The 15,395-nt window shown below is 41.5% G+C and overlaps 1 protein-coding gene across 3 annotated transcripts in view; it reads right to left on the reverse strand.

The window, feature by feature from the left end:
- bcl9l (bcl9 like) overlaps positions 1-15,395 on the reverse strand; it is a 127,183-nt gene that overhangs the window by 18,185 nt on the left and 93,603 nt on the right. For all 3 annotated transcript variants that reach the window (XM_080730994.1, XM_080730993.1, XM_080730992.1), the window contains exons 6-7: positions 12,123-12,306; positions 11,446-11,530 (exon numbers count right to left, since the gene is read on the reverse strand). In XM_080730994.1, the coding sequence (XP_080587120.1) occupies positions 11,446-11,530; positions 12,123-12,306 (269 nt within the window). The remainder of the gene's footprint in view (positions 1-11,445; positions 11,531-12,122; positions 12,307-15,395) is intronic.

Below are 15,395 nucleotides of genomic sequence, written 5' to 3' on the forward strand. Positions count from 1 at the left end.
TGAAAATGCCAGAGTTACTTGACGACTATCTACTCTGAACGTTCATAAATTAACCCAGATCTATATCAGATCGCTGCATGACGTCAATACCAGAGCGCTCTTAAATCGCATTAGTAATCTTAAGAGTGTATTTCTAGGCTAAATAAAATCTCATGATTGAAACATTTTTTGTTTATTAGAATTATGTTTCGGTACTATCGTTCTAAACCTATGTCCTTGCTGTTCAACATGCTGCCGACCAGTTGAAGAAATCACAAATTAAGGCTATAGCATTTTGCTTTTACAAAATATCCGAGATCATTAGGGTTTTATGGAAAATGCTTCTGAACATTTATTCAATTCTATTGAATTGAAACACTAGTCAAAAACTGTTTATTCCTTTGCTAGTCTGACCACTCCGGACACTCTTTAATCTTAATCTTAGGCTGTTTGGTGTGGAGACTCCTTCGAGAGACAGCCGCTGACTCTCTGCGTCCACGTCTGAAGACGCGTCTTATGACCCGTCTGATGCCGCGTTAGGGATGTCACCGAATAATCGATTTTCGAATATTCGTTAGATTAATCAATATTCGATTTTAATATTTCATAATCGATTTTTTTTTTTTTTCGTTTTTTTTTTTAATACTATTTTTTGGCTTAGTTAGTTAGTTTCAACCAAAATATAGAATATAGGCTAACAATAGTATTAATGATAATAGTAAATGGCCATTGATTTATTATTCACACCAGCACCAACTGTAAACTGTGTAGAGTGAAGGAGCACAGCAGAGTGGCTGCCTGCTACACACTCCCCTCCCCCCCTGTCTCATACACAGGTGTGATTGATTCAGGCTTGATTGTTTGGTACTTGGTGGCCATCATCAAAGAAAAGGGAAAACAGCGTCCTCTGTATTGTAAAGCATCACAGAATCTGTTCTTGAGAGATTAGGTGAACAGTACACTGGCACACTAAAAAGAAAGATGAAGAGTAGTAGTTAGGCTACCAATTACCTGAAGAGCCATGTTGTACATATGTAAATGTGCATTGAAATCCAGTAAAAAAAAAAAAAAAAAACGAAAAACAGAAGAAAAAAAAAAAAAAAAACGTTTTTTTTTTTTTTTTTTTTTTTAAATAATAATAATAATTAATTATCGATTTTCGAATAATATTCAAATATTGCTATAGAATAATCGATTTTGATAAAGGTCCATTTTTGACATCCCTATGCCGCGTCCGTGCTTAAATAGCGGTCAAGACGCAGCTTTGCGTCCAGGACGGAGCTCCCGCGGCTCAAGACGCGATTCTCGGTTTCAATCACTTCAATCACGTCTTTGCGTCTTCTAGACGCGAAACCGCGGCTCAAGACGCGATTCTCGGTTTCAATCACGTCTTTTAACCTCAAAGACGCGGCTTGGACACTACAATCGCGTCTTTGATCCCAAAGACGAGGCTTGGAATCGCGTCTGGCTGGAACTCGGTGTGGCCGTAAAGGAGACATGTAACCCGCAAAGTCTGCTGTGTGCTGTCCTTGTATCTATTAGATACATTTTACTATTATTTATTGTCAATGGAACATGCTATATTCTACCATATTGTCGGCATTATAGTGTGTCATAACGTTTTTAGTGCGAAAATATATCTTTTCGTTTCTTTTTTTTTTTAGCATTTAAAAAAAAAAGGCAGGTTATATCTGCCTGGATTCATGGCACAGAGCAGAACGTTTAGCTCAGTCGCTAGAGCGGCCGCCCCGTTGACCGGAGGTTGCCGGTTCGATCCCCGCCTCAGTCACTCTTTATTTCTAAGCACTGTGAAACACGTTTTCTTGCGGCTCCAGACGCGAATCTCGTTTCAATCACGTCTTTGAGCCAAAAGACAGGGCTTGGACCGCGTCTTTGAGCCCAAAGACGGGGCTTGGACACTACAATCGCGTCTTTGGGGGCTTGGACCGCGTCTTTGAGCCCAAAGACGGGGCTTGGACACTACAATCGCGTCTTTGATCCCAAAGACGTGGCTTGGAGGCTACCGCGTCTGGCTGGAACTCGGAGCGGAGTCAAGTTCATTGAAAATAACGGGGCCGTATGTTTTGACGCGGCGCCTCCGTGCGGCCGATGTGTCTAGTGTGTGTTCCCCTTCAGACGTCTGCTGTCTGCTCTCCGTGAAAAAAAAAAAAAAAGGGTGTCTATTGTATGTATTTTTTGATGGAGAATTCAAATATTACCTTCTTTTTTGCATAGGACAACTCTAACCTGCATCAATTGGTATTTTATAATTGCCAATTGTACCCTATCCATCTAAAAAACAAATTGGATGTCTATTGTAGGTATTTTTTGATGGAGAATTCAAATATGACCTTCTTTTTTGCATAGGACAACTCTAACCTGCATCAATTGGTATTTTATAATTGTCAATTGTACCCTATCCATCTAAAAAAACAAATTGGATCTCTATTGTATGTATTTTTTGATGGAAAATTCAAATATTACCTTCTTTTTTAGATAGGACAACTCTAACCTGCATCAATTGGTATTTTATAATTGCCAATAGTACCCTATCAATCTAAAAAAAACAAATTGGATCTCTATTGTATGTATTTTTTGATGGAAAATTAAAATATTACCTTCTTTTTTTAGATAGGACAACTCTAACCTGCATCAATTGGTGCATCAACCTTCTATCTATCTATCTATCTATCTATCTATCTATCTATCTATCTATTTATACTTCACCTTTAGTCAAGAAGAGAGTTCAGCCTCAGGAACTTGCACACCTGGAACTGTGTCATGACTGTGTCATGGAGCTAAGCAGAACTATGTTAAATACTCACAATGAGTCTGATGGACCAATCAGAGTGGTGGTGGGGGGAGGGATCAACAATAGACAGAAACTGGATAATGCTTTGTTAACTGTCCCACCTAAGTCCCTGCTAGTCTGAACAAATCACCTTCCCTCTCATAACACTACTACTACTACTACTACTACTACTACTACTACTACATTTATATAAAGCTGCTCTTGCATTTGAATTCAAGTCTGACACAAGTTAAGGTTAACTTAGGTAGTAGTTCATTTTGCTGGCTTTTGTGTGTGAGTGTGTAGGCCCACAAATTATTATAATTGTCTGTCATTAAGTGACTCAAAGGGAGACGTCTAATGGGTGTTTATTATTTTAATATTAACTGTGGGAAGATTATATATATTTTATTTTGCACTTACAGTGTTGTGATATTATTCCTGAAGGAAGAGGGGTATTTTCACAGCCCAGGCTTTGAACCTAAATGCTGTTTACATGCTCTATAAATATTTATTTCTATATAAAACTCAGTTGTGTGGAGTTATTGTGTGCCTTTTCTTGTAGCTAAAGAGTCCATTTGTTCACTAGACATTAAGTCAAGGTTACTATTTTGAGTTGAAGCCAAGTGTTTTATTACTTTGTGGTTTAACATTATTTAAAAGGCAAATTCATTGTTATGGTTACTTTAGAAGACTGCTTTTGCATTCATGAGTTAAAAAGAGAGCCAAGCTAATTCAAAGAGTTAAGTTAAAGGAACACAAAACGTGACTTAACTCACAGCTGCCATTGGACAGACAGTTATAACATACTCTTATCTTTCACAGAACAGACAATTATCATTTATTTTATCTATTTGAGACATGTAGCTGCTCTAGGGGAAATAGAGCATTAATTTGGGATCAGCCTATTCAATTGATAATGACCAATGGGTGCCAGTTTCTAAGTAGTTAAGCATATTACCATAACAATATATGTGGCCTAGACATGGATATTGCCCACTCAACTCGTAATCTACAGAAATGTCCACCACATCACACAGTATAAAACCTAGTAGAGAAATCTGCCTTCTCCTGTATTGTATTAGTGACATTCATTAATAAATAGTAAAATAACAGGACAGAGCAGAACAGGCCTCTGCTGTGTCTTTATTATGGGTGCATTCCAATGCAAATGGATACTCTGGAACAATCTGAAACAATGTATCTTTCCTGTGGCTGTTATAATGAACACAAACAGATCAGAACGTAATTTAACATTAACCAGTTACATTTATCATACAACAATGTAAGGGATGGATTCCTTTCTATTGTGTGAGTTACTTAAATGCTGATCAATATGTGAATCTGGCTCTTATCAGGTGGGTGTTTTCTCTCCCTGTCCTGTGCTGTCCTCAGTTAAACCAAGACAGTGCTGTTGTCACCAATGTGGAAAAAGCTTCAGCTCAATTAAAATAGTAACCTTGACTTAATGTCTAGTGAACAAATGGACTCTTTAGCTACAAGAAAAGGCACACAATAACTCCACACAACTGAGTTTTATATAGAAATAAATATTTATAGAGCATGTAAACAGCATTTAGGTTCAAAGCCTGGGCTGTGAAAATACCCCTCTTCCTTCAGGAATAATATCACAACACTGTAAGTGCAAAATAAAATATATATAATCTTCCCACAGTTAATATTAAAATAATAAACACCCATTAGACGTCTCCCTTTGAGTCACTTAATGACAGACAATTATAATAATTTGTGGGCCTACACACTCACACACAAAAGCCAGCAAAATGAACTACTACCTAAGTTAACCTTAACTTGTGTCAGACTTGAATTCAAATGCAAGAGCAGCTTTATATAAATGTAGTAGTAGTAGTAGTAGTAGTAGTAGTAGTAGTGTTATGAGAGGGAAGGTGATTTGTTCAGACTAGCAGGGACTTAGGTGGGACAGTTAACAAAGCATTATCCAGTTTCTGTCTATTGTTGATCCCTCCCCCCACCACCACTCTGATTGGTCCATCAGACTCATTGTGAGTATTTAACATAGTTCTGCTTAGCTCCATGACACAGTCATGACACAGTTCCAGGTGTGCAAGTTCCTGAGGCTGAACTCTCTTCTTGACTAAAGGTGAAGTATAAATAGATAGATAGATAGATAGATAGATAGATAGATAGATAGATAGATAGATAGATAGATAGATAGATAGATAGATAGATAGATAGATAGAAGGTTGATGCACCAATTGATGCAGGTTAGAGTTGTCCTATCTAAAAAAAGAAGGTAATATTTTAATTTTCCATCAAAAAATACATACAATAGAAATCCAATTTGTTTTTTTAGATTGATAGGGTACTATTGGCAATTATAAAATACCAATTGATGCAGGTTAGAGTTGTCCTATCTAAAAAAGAAGGTAATATTTGAATTTTCCATCAAAAAATACATACAATAGAGATCCAATTTGTTTTTTTAGATGGATAGGGTACAATTGACAATTATAAAATACCAATTGATGCAGGTTAGAGTTGTCCTATGCAAAAAAGAAGGTCATATTTGAATTCTCCATCAAAAAATACCTACAATAGACATCCAATTTGTTTTTTAGATGGATAGGGTACAATTGGCAATTATAAAATACCAATTGATGCAGGTTAGAGTTGTCCTATGCAAAAAAGAAGGTAATATTTGAATTCTCCATCAAAAAATACATACAATAGACACCCTTTTTTTTTTTTTTTTCACGGAGAGCAGACAGCAGACGTCTGAAGGGGAACACACACTAGACACATCGGCCGCACGGAGGCGCCGCGTCAAAACATACGGCCCCGTTATTTTCAATGAACTTGACTCCGCTCCGAGTTCCAGCCAGACGCGGTAGCCTCCAAGCCACGTCTTTGGGATCAAAGACGCGATTGTAGTGTCCAAGCCCCGTCTTTGGGCTCAAAGACGCGGTCCAAGCCCCCAAAGACGCGATTGTAGTGTCCAAGCCCCGTCTTTGGGCTCAAAGACGCGGTCCAAGCCCTGTCTTTTGGCTCAAAGACGTGATTGAAACGAGATTCGTGTCTGGAGCCGCAAGAAAACGTGTTTCACAGTGCTTAGAAATAAAGAGTGACTGAGGCGGGGATCGAACCGGCAACCTCCGGTCATCGGGGCGGCCGCTCTAGCGACTGAGCTAAACGTTCTGCTCTGTGCCATGAATCCAGGCAGATATAACCTGCCTTTTTTTTTTAAATGCTAAAAAAAAAAAGAAACGAAAATATATATTTTCGCACTAAAAACGTTATGACACACTATAATGCCGACAATATGGTAGAATATAGCATGTTCCATTGACAATAAATAATAGTAAAATGTATCTAATAGATACAAGGACAGCACACAGCAGACTTTGCGGGTTACATGTCTCCTTTACGGCCACACCGAGTTCCAGCCAGACGCGATTCCAAGCCTCGTCTTTGGGATCAAAGACGTGATTGTAGTGTCCAAGCCGCGTCTTTGAGGTTAAAAGACGTGATTGAAACCGAGAATCGCGTCTTGAGCCGCGGTTTCGCGTCTAGAAGACGCAAAGACGTGATTGAAGTGATTGAAACCGAGAATCGCGTCTTGAGCCGCGGGAGCTCCGTCCTGGACGCAAAGCTGCGTCTTGACCGCTATTTAAGCACGGACGCGGCATCAGACGGGTCATAAGACCCGTCTTCAGACGCGGACGCAGTCTGCGACGGCTCTTGCTGACTCCTTCTGACTGTATACAGACTGCAAAGAACTGCAAAGAACTGCAAAAAACTAAGCACTTATTTATTTTTTCAGACGACGCCGACTGTAGTTACTGTATGGCAGTGGTGCCAGGTCTGCTCGTTATAAGCAACGTTGATCCTGTTTTCCTATAATGTTACTAGTTGTGGGTTGCTTTTGTTTGGGCTTGTTTCTGAAGTGTAGTTGCTTATTTGGCCTTGCTTTCAACATTATTTTATAAAATAACTAATGTAATAGAGCTCAGAGGTGAAACTGGTCGCGGCTTTTGGGCTAGACCTGGTCGCTTATTTCACTCACAGAATCTGGCAACCGAACCCAGAGGCACTCTGTACGTGACTGTTCTCCGTGCAGAGGAGAAGAAAATAAAAATCACACCCGTGTGAACTGAGCGGTGGTTTACCCCCCCCCCCCCCCCCCTTGGGCTAGACCTGGTCGCTTATTTCACTCACAGAATCTGGCAACCGAACCCAGAGGCACTCTGTACGTGACTGTTCTCCGTGCAGAGGAGAAGAAAATAAAAATCACACCCGTGTGAACTGAGCGGTGGTTTACCCCCCCCCCCCCCCCCTTCCCCCCTGTGTGTGTGTGTGTGTGTGTGTGTGTGCCTGGTCTGGCCTGGCCTGAACAACAGCGCCCCTCCCTTAACATGTGTGGTCATAAAAGGTACTGCAGGCCTGCAGGCTACATACAGACACACACGCACACACACACACACACACACACACACGCACGCATACACACACGGCCACGTATAGGAGACGGTGTAACCACCGCTCAAAAACAACAACACGGGCAGCTGCTGCACTATTACTAGCCTACTACTAGCTTTGCTTTGGATCAGATTGGAATAGGATTTGAGAGTGGAGATTGAGAATATGGTATTTAGTAAAAGTATGCGACGGGAAAATGTCTCTGGCTTATTTTGGCTTGGTTTTGCAGCAGTAGCAACTATTCTACAACTCCCTCAATCTTACCGACGGCGAGGGGCGACTCAACAAAACTGAGCATGTCCAGTTTTCCAGTTTTCGGTCGATAACGTTCCCGACCCGCTGCCGAAAACCCGACGATGAGCTCCCGTTCGGCAACAGACGCTATCCGCCGCCTTCCGCCGCCGATTCGCGGCCGAATCGGCTTGGTTAAAAGTAGCCTTCAAAGGTAGGGTGAGTGATTTCAAGTGGGGTAGGGCCTTGGCGCACGCAAGGCTCTATCCTGATACCAAAACTGAAACGTCTTTTTTCTCCTCACAGGGGATAAGGCTGAAGTCCAAATATGGACCAAACACTCTATAGCAGTGATACTCAAACTCAGGCCGTGGCACAATTTTTACTGGCCCACCAATCGGTTCTTAGACAGAATGAAGTTATTATCTTATCTTTAGCCTAATTACAATACTATTACATGAATAATCATCCTGGAAGGGGAAACTGTGTGCACTCATTCAGAGCAGCACTGTTCATTCAACCCAAAATGAACAGATGCTTTTGCTTTCCTTTTACAATCTTATGCAAACATTCTACTGGCCCATGGCCACTTGCCATTTTTGTAATGTGGCCCACAGGTCCCGCTATTTGAGTATCCCTGTTCTATAGTAACTAGTACTATCAGAACATAGAACTATTTTGAAATAACCTTTTAAAATAACGAATAACCAAAGTTAGACGATCTACAAGCTCACAACGTGTCACAGCAGCACGGCCGTGGCTCAGGGGTAGAGTGGCCGGTAGAGTGGCGACCGGAGGTTAACCGCAAGGTTCCCAGTTCAATCCCGGGCTCCCCCCAGAGTTAGTGTCGAAGTGTCCTTGAGTAAGATGCTGAACCCCTAATTGCTCCCGATTTGCAGGTTGGTGCCGTGCATGGTTTCCTCCGCCATCGGTGTATGAATGTGTGTGTGAATGGGTGAATGTAATGCACAATCTATGTAAAACACTTTGGATAAACATCACTATATAAATGCACCATTTACAGCGTGACATGTTGTGAGCTTGGAGAATGGCTATTTTTGGTGTGCAACATGCATCCAAAGAGGACACGCTAGCTTCTATGGTAATCCACATGATATCAGACAGACTGAGAACTTTAATCCATGCATGTGTGCTCTTAAGCCCCTTTTCCACTAGCCCAACACCCACCACACTCCACTCCACACCACACCTCCCACTTGTGCCAGGTTTTCCACTACAAGGTCCTGGGTAGAGTGGTGTGAAAGTGGTACTAAATGTGGTACTAAAAAGTATCCAATGTAGAGTAGGTCTGAGCTAGGCCAAACAGGGCCAAACACATCATAATGACTGATCACTCACTGACTTTTCATTTAGACCACCAGGATATAGTTGTAATAGGCTACATGATAATAGATTCTAACACTATTATAATCTATTATAGTGTATTATAATTATCATAGTAATACATTAATACTTTATAGCAGTGCTACTCAACCCGCGGCCCGCGGGCCGCATGCGGCCCTTTCTGCATGTCTGTGCGGCCCGTCATGATCGTGCCAAAAAAAATATGATTTTTCTGTCAAAGTTAACGCGAAACGCAAAACGCGGTGATGTTTGACCCTCGGTGCACTCCGTAGTTAGGGATAAGAGTCAGGAAGCGAATGCAGTAGCAGTGCAGAGATGCAGGCGGCTACACCATAGGGCTACACTAGAGCTACAGTACAACGAGACAGTCAGACAGACAAATATGCGGAGATTTTGCAGCAGACAACCACAGTCGGGCTCACTGGAGCGGAGACGCATGACGGTCGTGCGATATGAGCGGCAGCGAATCCCGCGATCGTCATGTTTCAGGCTAATGAAGACCTAGCCCTTGTCTCCGCTGCTTGTCTCTCCCTCCGCGACTCCGCCAATCAGCTCCGACTATAACTCTAGTCTCTATGGCACCGACAGTGCAAGCATTCCAACAGATCGCGCTGCAGCCAAGGAACTATGCTTATTAACACAAATCTCCTCCAACGAGCTGTTGTGTTTTACAAAGCTCAAAGCATCAAACTGTTTTACAAGTACAGTGCATCTGAGGGGGAGTTGAACTGTACTTGAGTTATTTTTCCATACAATAACTCTCTTCACCAAAAATAGCCGATCTACAAGCTCACAATGCATCTTGTGGTGAGCTTGTAGATCGGCTATTTTTGGTGAATGTCCCCCAAGAATAGGGATGCTGGGGTTTGAGTGATTGAATAATAAGTATAAACGTTTATTTATTTTAAATCTGTCCTATTAATGAAAAGGAGTGTTATAGGCCTGGGGCCAATTCTGATATCTTCACAAATTGGTACCACCCAAGGTGACCGTACATTTTTTACATTTTTGACTTCCTACATGTCTCTAGTTTACATTTTGGTATGATAACCCTTTCTGAGACCCAGCTTAATTGATGTTATCAGCCGCTAGAGTCGGTCTCCCATCGACTTTCTATACAGGAGGAAAATACCCAGAAAAGTTTTTTTTTCTGGGTATTTAAGTGGGATGTGAGGGGTCTAACTAGGGGTTTGTCATGATGCTGAATCCATTGCAGGCATTTGTTTTGCACAAAAAACATTCAGTGGGCTAGAAATGGCCTCAGAAAACAATACACGTATGGGTGAGTATTCATGTTAGTCGGAGGCCTTAGGGTTTTTTTTCTCGTGCTAATCAGTCTAAAAGTGCAAAATTTTGCACAGATGTAGCTCATGGCATGCTCTAATGATTTAGCTAGGGCGCCCGAGTCTGCGACATTCGGGGTCGCCACAGCGGCCAAATCAAGTTGGGCTCCCATCGACTTTAGTGATGAAAAGTGATGAGTCATCACTTTTCAGAGTTTTGTGGGTGCTGTGGTGACCCCGAAGGTCGCCGACTCGGGCGCCCTAGCTAAATCATTAGAGCATGCCCTGAGCTACATCTGTGCAAAATTTTGCACTTTTAGACTGATTAGCACGAGGAAAAAAAACCCTAAGGCCTCCAACTAACATGAATACTCACCCATACGTGTATTGTTTTCTGAGGCCATTTCTAGCCCACGGAATGTTTTTCGTGCAAAACAAATGCTTGCAATGGATTCAGCATCATGACAAACCCCTAGTTAGACCCCTCGCATCCTACTTAAATACCCAGAAAAAAAAAGTTTTCAGGGTATTTTCCTCCTGTATAGAAAGTCGATGGGAGACCGACTCTAGCGGGTGATAACATCAATTAAGCTGGGTCTCAGAAAGGGTTATCATACCAAAATGTAAACTAGAGACATGTAGGAAGTCAAAAATGTAAACAATGTACGGTCACCTTGGGTGGTACCAATTTGTGAAGATATCAGAATTGGCCCCAGGCCTATTAGTGGCATGCGAAAACATACCTTTACATTGCCAAAGTTCACTAGCCTTGCATACCCAGACACAGGGGAGGTTACAAAAAGGTTGAACCAGAACTGTTCATTTTCACTTCACATTTTGTGAATAAAGCCTAATTTGATAAAAAAAATCAAATGTCATCAATTTCATCATTCCATCCATGACAATCTTTTGGTTCAATGAGGTTTGGCCTGGCTTATGGAAATGTGGCTGTTTTCTGTGCGTTTCCTTAATTATTAGACTGTGTACTGTACAAAATCAATGTAAACGTCCAAAATAGGACCGTCATTTTTAGCTTGCGGCCCTTTTGGCTTTTGGTATTTTGCTGAGTGGCCCCTGAGCCATCTCAAGTTGAGTAGCCCTGCTTTATAGTGTATATAATCACAGTTAATCCATTATAGTGTATTATAATTTAGGACTCATTTATAGGCCTATTGTATTATAATCACAGTTAAAAGGGTACATTTATTTCTTACCGATAGTGGTACTTTTGTGTAATGGGAAATGTAGATATTTGTATGTGGTGCGGTGTGGTGTGGTGTGGTGTGGTGTGGTGCTAAAGATGCAGTCGAAAAGGGGCTTTAGCAGCGGGGGTCTGACCTGCTCCAACTTGGTCCGTGGGACATTTTGCTGGTGAAACAGAACGATGGAATCTGTCTGTCCCTTCATGACTGCCTCTGCAGCGCTGTAAACGGAGACAGGAGATTACACAATTAAAGGTGCTAAGTACACAATTAAAGGTGCTAAGTACTGTAAGTGATAATGTTTTGTTAAATAGCTCTATATTCTGCTAGTAATCATTGATATGGGTGGAGTGTTGGTTCAGTAACGGCCATCTCCCCAGTTCTTAGAAATGTACAGGATAAAAAGAAATGATAGTGAAGAAACAAAAGCAAAAAAGCAGACATAATTGTGACTGGAACACTATAAAATTGAGGCTGATGAATGGGTTTTCTGAACTGACTGCACGAGTCCCACCAGAAAATGTATTTAATGGTTACTAAAGAGCTGGAGAGATGAACAAACACTGAATGATTACTAGCAGAATATAGAACTTTAACCTTTTAACAGGAGATAATATCATTTACAAAAGGTACTGGGAAATAAAAATAAAAGTGTTATCTGTAAATGCAGCTGCAAGTTGGTCAATAAGATTACATCTTAAGTTACATGCAGTTAATCTATTGAGTTTGATGGGCAAAACCCCCCACAAACTGATACAAGAAAGAATCTGACTGTTTGTCAATCTGAAAAATACTGTAAGCAAAAAGTCTCACATGTTGGCAAGGCTGGTTGTGAAAACATAGACCATTTGCTGGGAGGGTTGCGAGGCTTCAGACCTCAGCCCGGGTGGTCCCACTCCACGTGCCATGGCCCCCGGACCCCCGGGTTCAGAGACAGCCCCCGCTGAGGGGCGGCCCCCCGACAGGCTCTGGATGGAAGCGGCCAGCAAACGCTCACCTGAGAGAGAGAGAGCATTCAAATCAACACTCATGAGTACATTCTCAGGTTCTGTCATCTCAAGGTACTTTATCCCAGTGGTTCTCAACCTGTGGGCCGTGACCCCCAGGGTGGTCCCCAAATTATTTGGGGGGGGTGTCCCCAGATGACTAACTTTATGTGCAACATTGTTTTCTCACTCAGCAGTAAAGAAACCAACATAAAGTGTAAGTGTATAGAGGGTATCTGCACTGCACATTTCCAAAGTGACAATTTAAGGACTTTTGAATACCTCTAAAATGACAAAGTAAACATTGGCCAAATTGTCAAATATTAGAGGCAGAAATTGTGAAAATAGCAGATCTGCTATTTTCACAATAGAATTGTGTTATACAAAATGTAATGCCTTGGTGCTCGTCAGGGTGGGGGGGTCCCCAGTTAAAATATGATTATTTTGGGGGTCACGGCCTGAAAAAGCTTGAGAACCACTGCTTTATCCTACTGTTTCCACGTGGTGTACAGGGAGCCCCCAGGGGTCTGTGACGGGGGTTCCAGGGGGTCCCCAGCTACATGATTGATCCAAATGAAACCTTACGGATCTGTAACTCAGAGAGGTAAGTCCATTGGTTCCATTTTCACACTCACTGAGTTAATTAACACATTTTACAGGGTAGAGTGTGGTCTTTGCTGTCAGAGATAGAACCTGTATCTCCATATTTCAACGTTTTTTTCTTTTTTTTTCATAAATTGTTGAAACGCCCTACTTCATTCATCATACAAGAGTGTCGCACAAAAGCAGTGAAAATAGCAGATCTACAAGCACACTGCTGGTAGATCTGCTATTTTCACAAGGTTCAAATGCTTTAAAATAACAATAGAAAAAGGAGCGGTTTTGGGCGGTTTCCACCGGACTGGGTGTCCTTGAAATGAAAATGGTTGAGACTCACTCACCGCTTTTATCCAGCAAGGTTCAGAGCACGGCCTATTGCAGTGGTTTTCAACCCTTTTCAATCAAGGTCCATTATTTATTCAGCATTTGAGCCACGGGCCACCATTTGATGAGATTTAGCCTCTCAGACCCAAGACGTGGAATATTTAGTTGTCGTTGGATAAGGTCCACAATTCCATGCTGTATTGACGAGGTACCATCGGAGAGATAACAAGCAAATGTTGATCAAAATAACACTTCTTATACATTCTCCTCTTGTAAATTAACTCTCAAATACCTGGAACGCGCCCGAGTCGCGTTAGATTTGAACCACTTTAACCATTAGTTTATGCTTTAACTATTGAAAAATAGCAGGTCTACAAGCTCGCAGCGCCGCGCTGCGAGCTTGTAGATCTGCTATTTTCGAAAAATCGTGAAAATGTGTGCAAGTCTTTGAATATCTTTGACCCGATCTTTGACCCGACTTCTAAATCCTTCCTCTAAATCAGCTGTTCTCAAACTTTTTCATGTCAAGGACCCCCAAAATCTCATTTTTTCGGGCCGCAGACCCTTATCTCAAAATATGTTGTTCCAGGGACCCCCCCAGAAGCAGAGATTTGAGTTACAAAAGTCTGCTTTGAAAAATATATATTGAAATATTTGCACACATTTTCACGATTTAAAAAAATAGCAGATCTACAAGCTCGCAGCGCGGCACTCGGTGCCGCGCTGTGAGCTTGTAGATCTGCTATTTTTCAATAGTTAAAGCATTCAATAATCGTAGGCCTAAATGGGTTAAGTAATGCAGATGTTTAACAATAATTTAACTCTTGAGAGCATAAAATGAAACAAATGTATAAAATGAAACAAATGTGGTTTCATTTTACACTCTCAAGACTGAGTTAAAGAGATATAAGAGTCCATTTGGTTACCAACACTCCATCATTTAGCTGGGGACCACCTGGAACCCGCTCAAGGACCACTGGTGGTCCCCGTACCACTGGTTGGTTGAGAACCACTGGTCTATTAAAACGTCTTAAAGCCCCATCAACAAAACTTGTTCAGACATGTTATTTTATAATCTCTGGGATATATCCTGGCACAATCAGATAAATATTACGTCAATGGCCGGAGACCCCCAGGGGTCTATACTTGGTTGTCTCCTTTTTTCCCCCCTCTCTAAACCAAAAAAAAAACACGTTGCATTGTAACACGTTGTGAGCTTGTAGATCGAGATGCTACAGTATTTACACTATTTTTGGAAATAGGGCTTTAGAAGTGGTTGATTCATATTTTTGTAAGTTTGGGTCAAAGGATCTCGGGCTGAAAGCGTTTTAAGAACTACGGTATGGGGGCACCCGCTGGCCTACTGGTCCAGGTGCATACCACATAGGCATGGATGCCTGGCGGCGTTGCCGGTTCGATTCCCGATGCGGACGACCTTTGCCACATGTCTCTCCCCCTATTTCCTGTCAGTCTACTGTCCTATCAATAAAGGCATAAAAGCCCAAAAACAAATCTAAAAAAAAGAACCATGGTATGTGTGATCCATATCATATCTTTAGTCCTGTGCCAACCACTTTAACCCCAGAATTCATATTCTAGGGGTAACAGTCATTAACCAAAAAAATAGCAAATCTACAAGCTAATTAAGAACACTTCGCAGATAGGCTATTTTTGGTGTAGATGGAAAAAAGCTGTCCAAGTACAGTTGCAACTACAGTCAACACAAGAGGGTTAAAGTGGTAGTTATCATTATTAATTATTTATTATACAGTATGTTGCTATGCAGCTGCACCATGTGCCAAAGCACACAACATGTGTTTCACTCTGATAGTTCAAGTTGCAATATCCAAACACTAGATGGAGCTGCAGTACACAAAGGCAATCAGCTAGTAAAGGCTATCCAAGGCTGCCATCTCTGTCTGAGCTCCTGATGTGTGGCTATTAGAGATGGGATTTATGGCTCTTTGAAGTGAGCCGGATCTCTGGGATCCGTTCCTTTCAAAGAGCCGTTCAAAAGACTGGCTCATTTTAATTAAAAAATACTTTGTAGATTTTGATTATAATTACAAATAACTTCAAACCTATATACATTTATTTCAGACATATATAGGTACATACCTGCCATTTGAAAATAGCCGATCTACAAGCTCACAATGCGTCGCAACGTGACACATTG

This window comes from Nannobrachium achirus (assembly GCF_963921795.1).
Source record: "Nannobrachium achirus genome assembly, chromosome: 8".
Lineage (NCBI taxonomy): Eukaryota > Metazoa > Chordata > Actinopteri > Myctophiformes > Myctophidae > Nannobrachium > Nannobrachium achirus.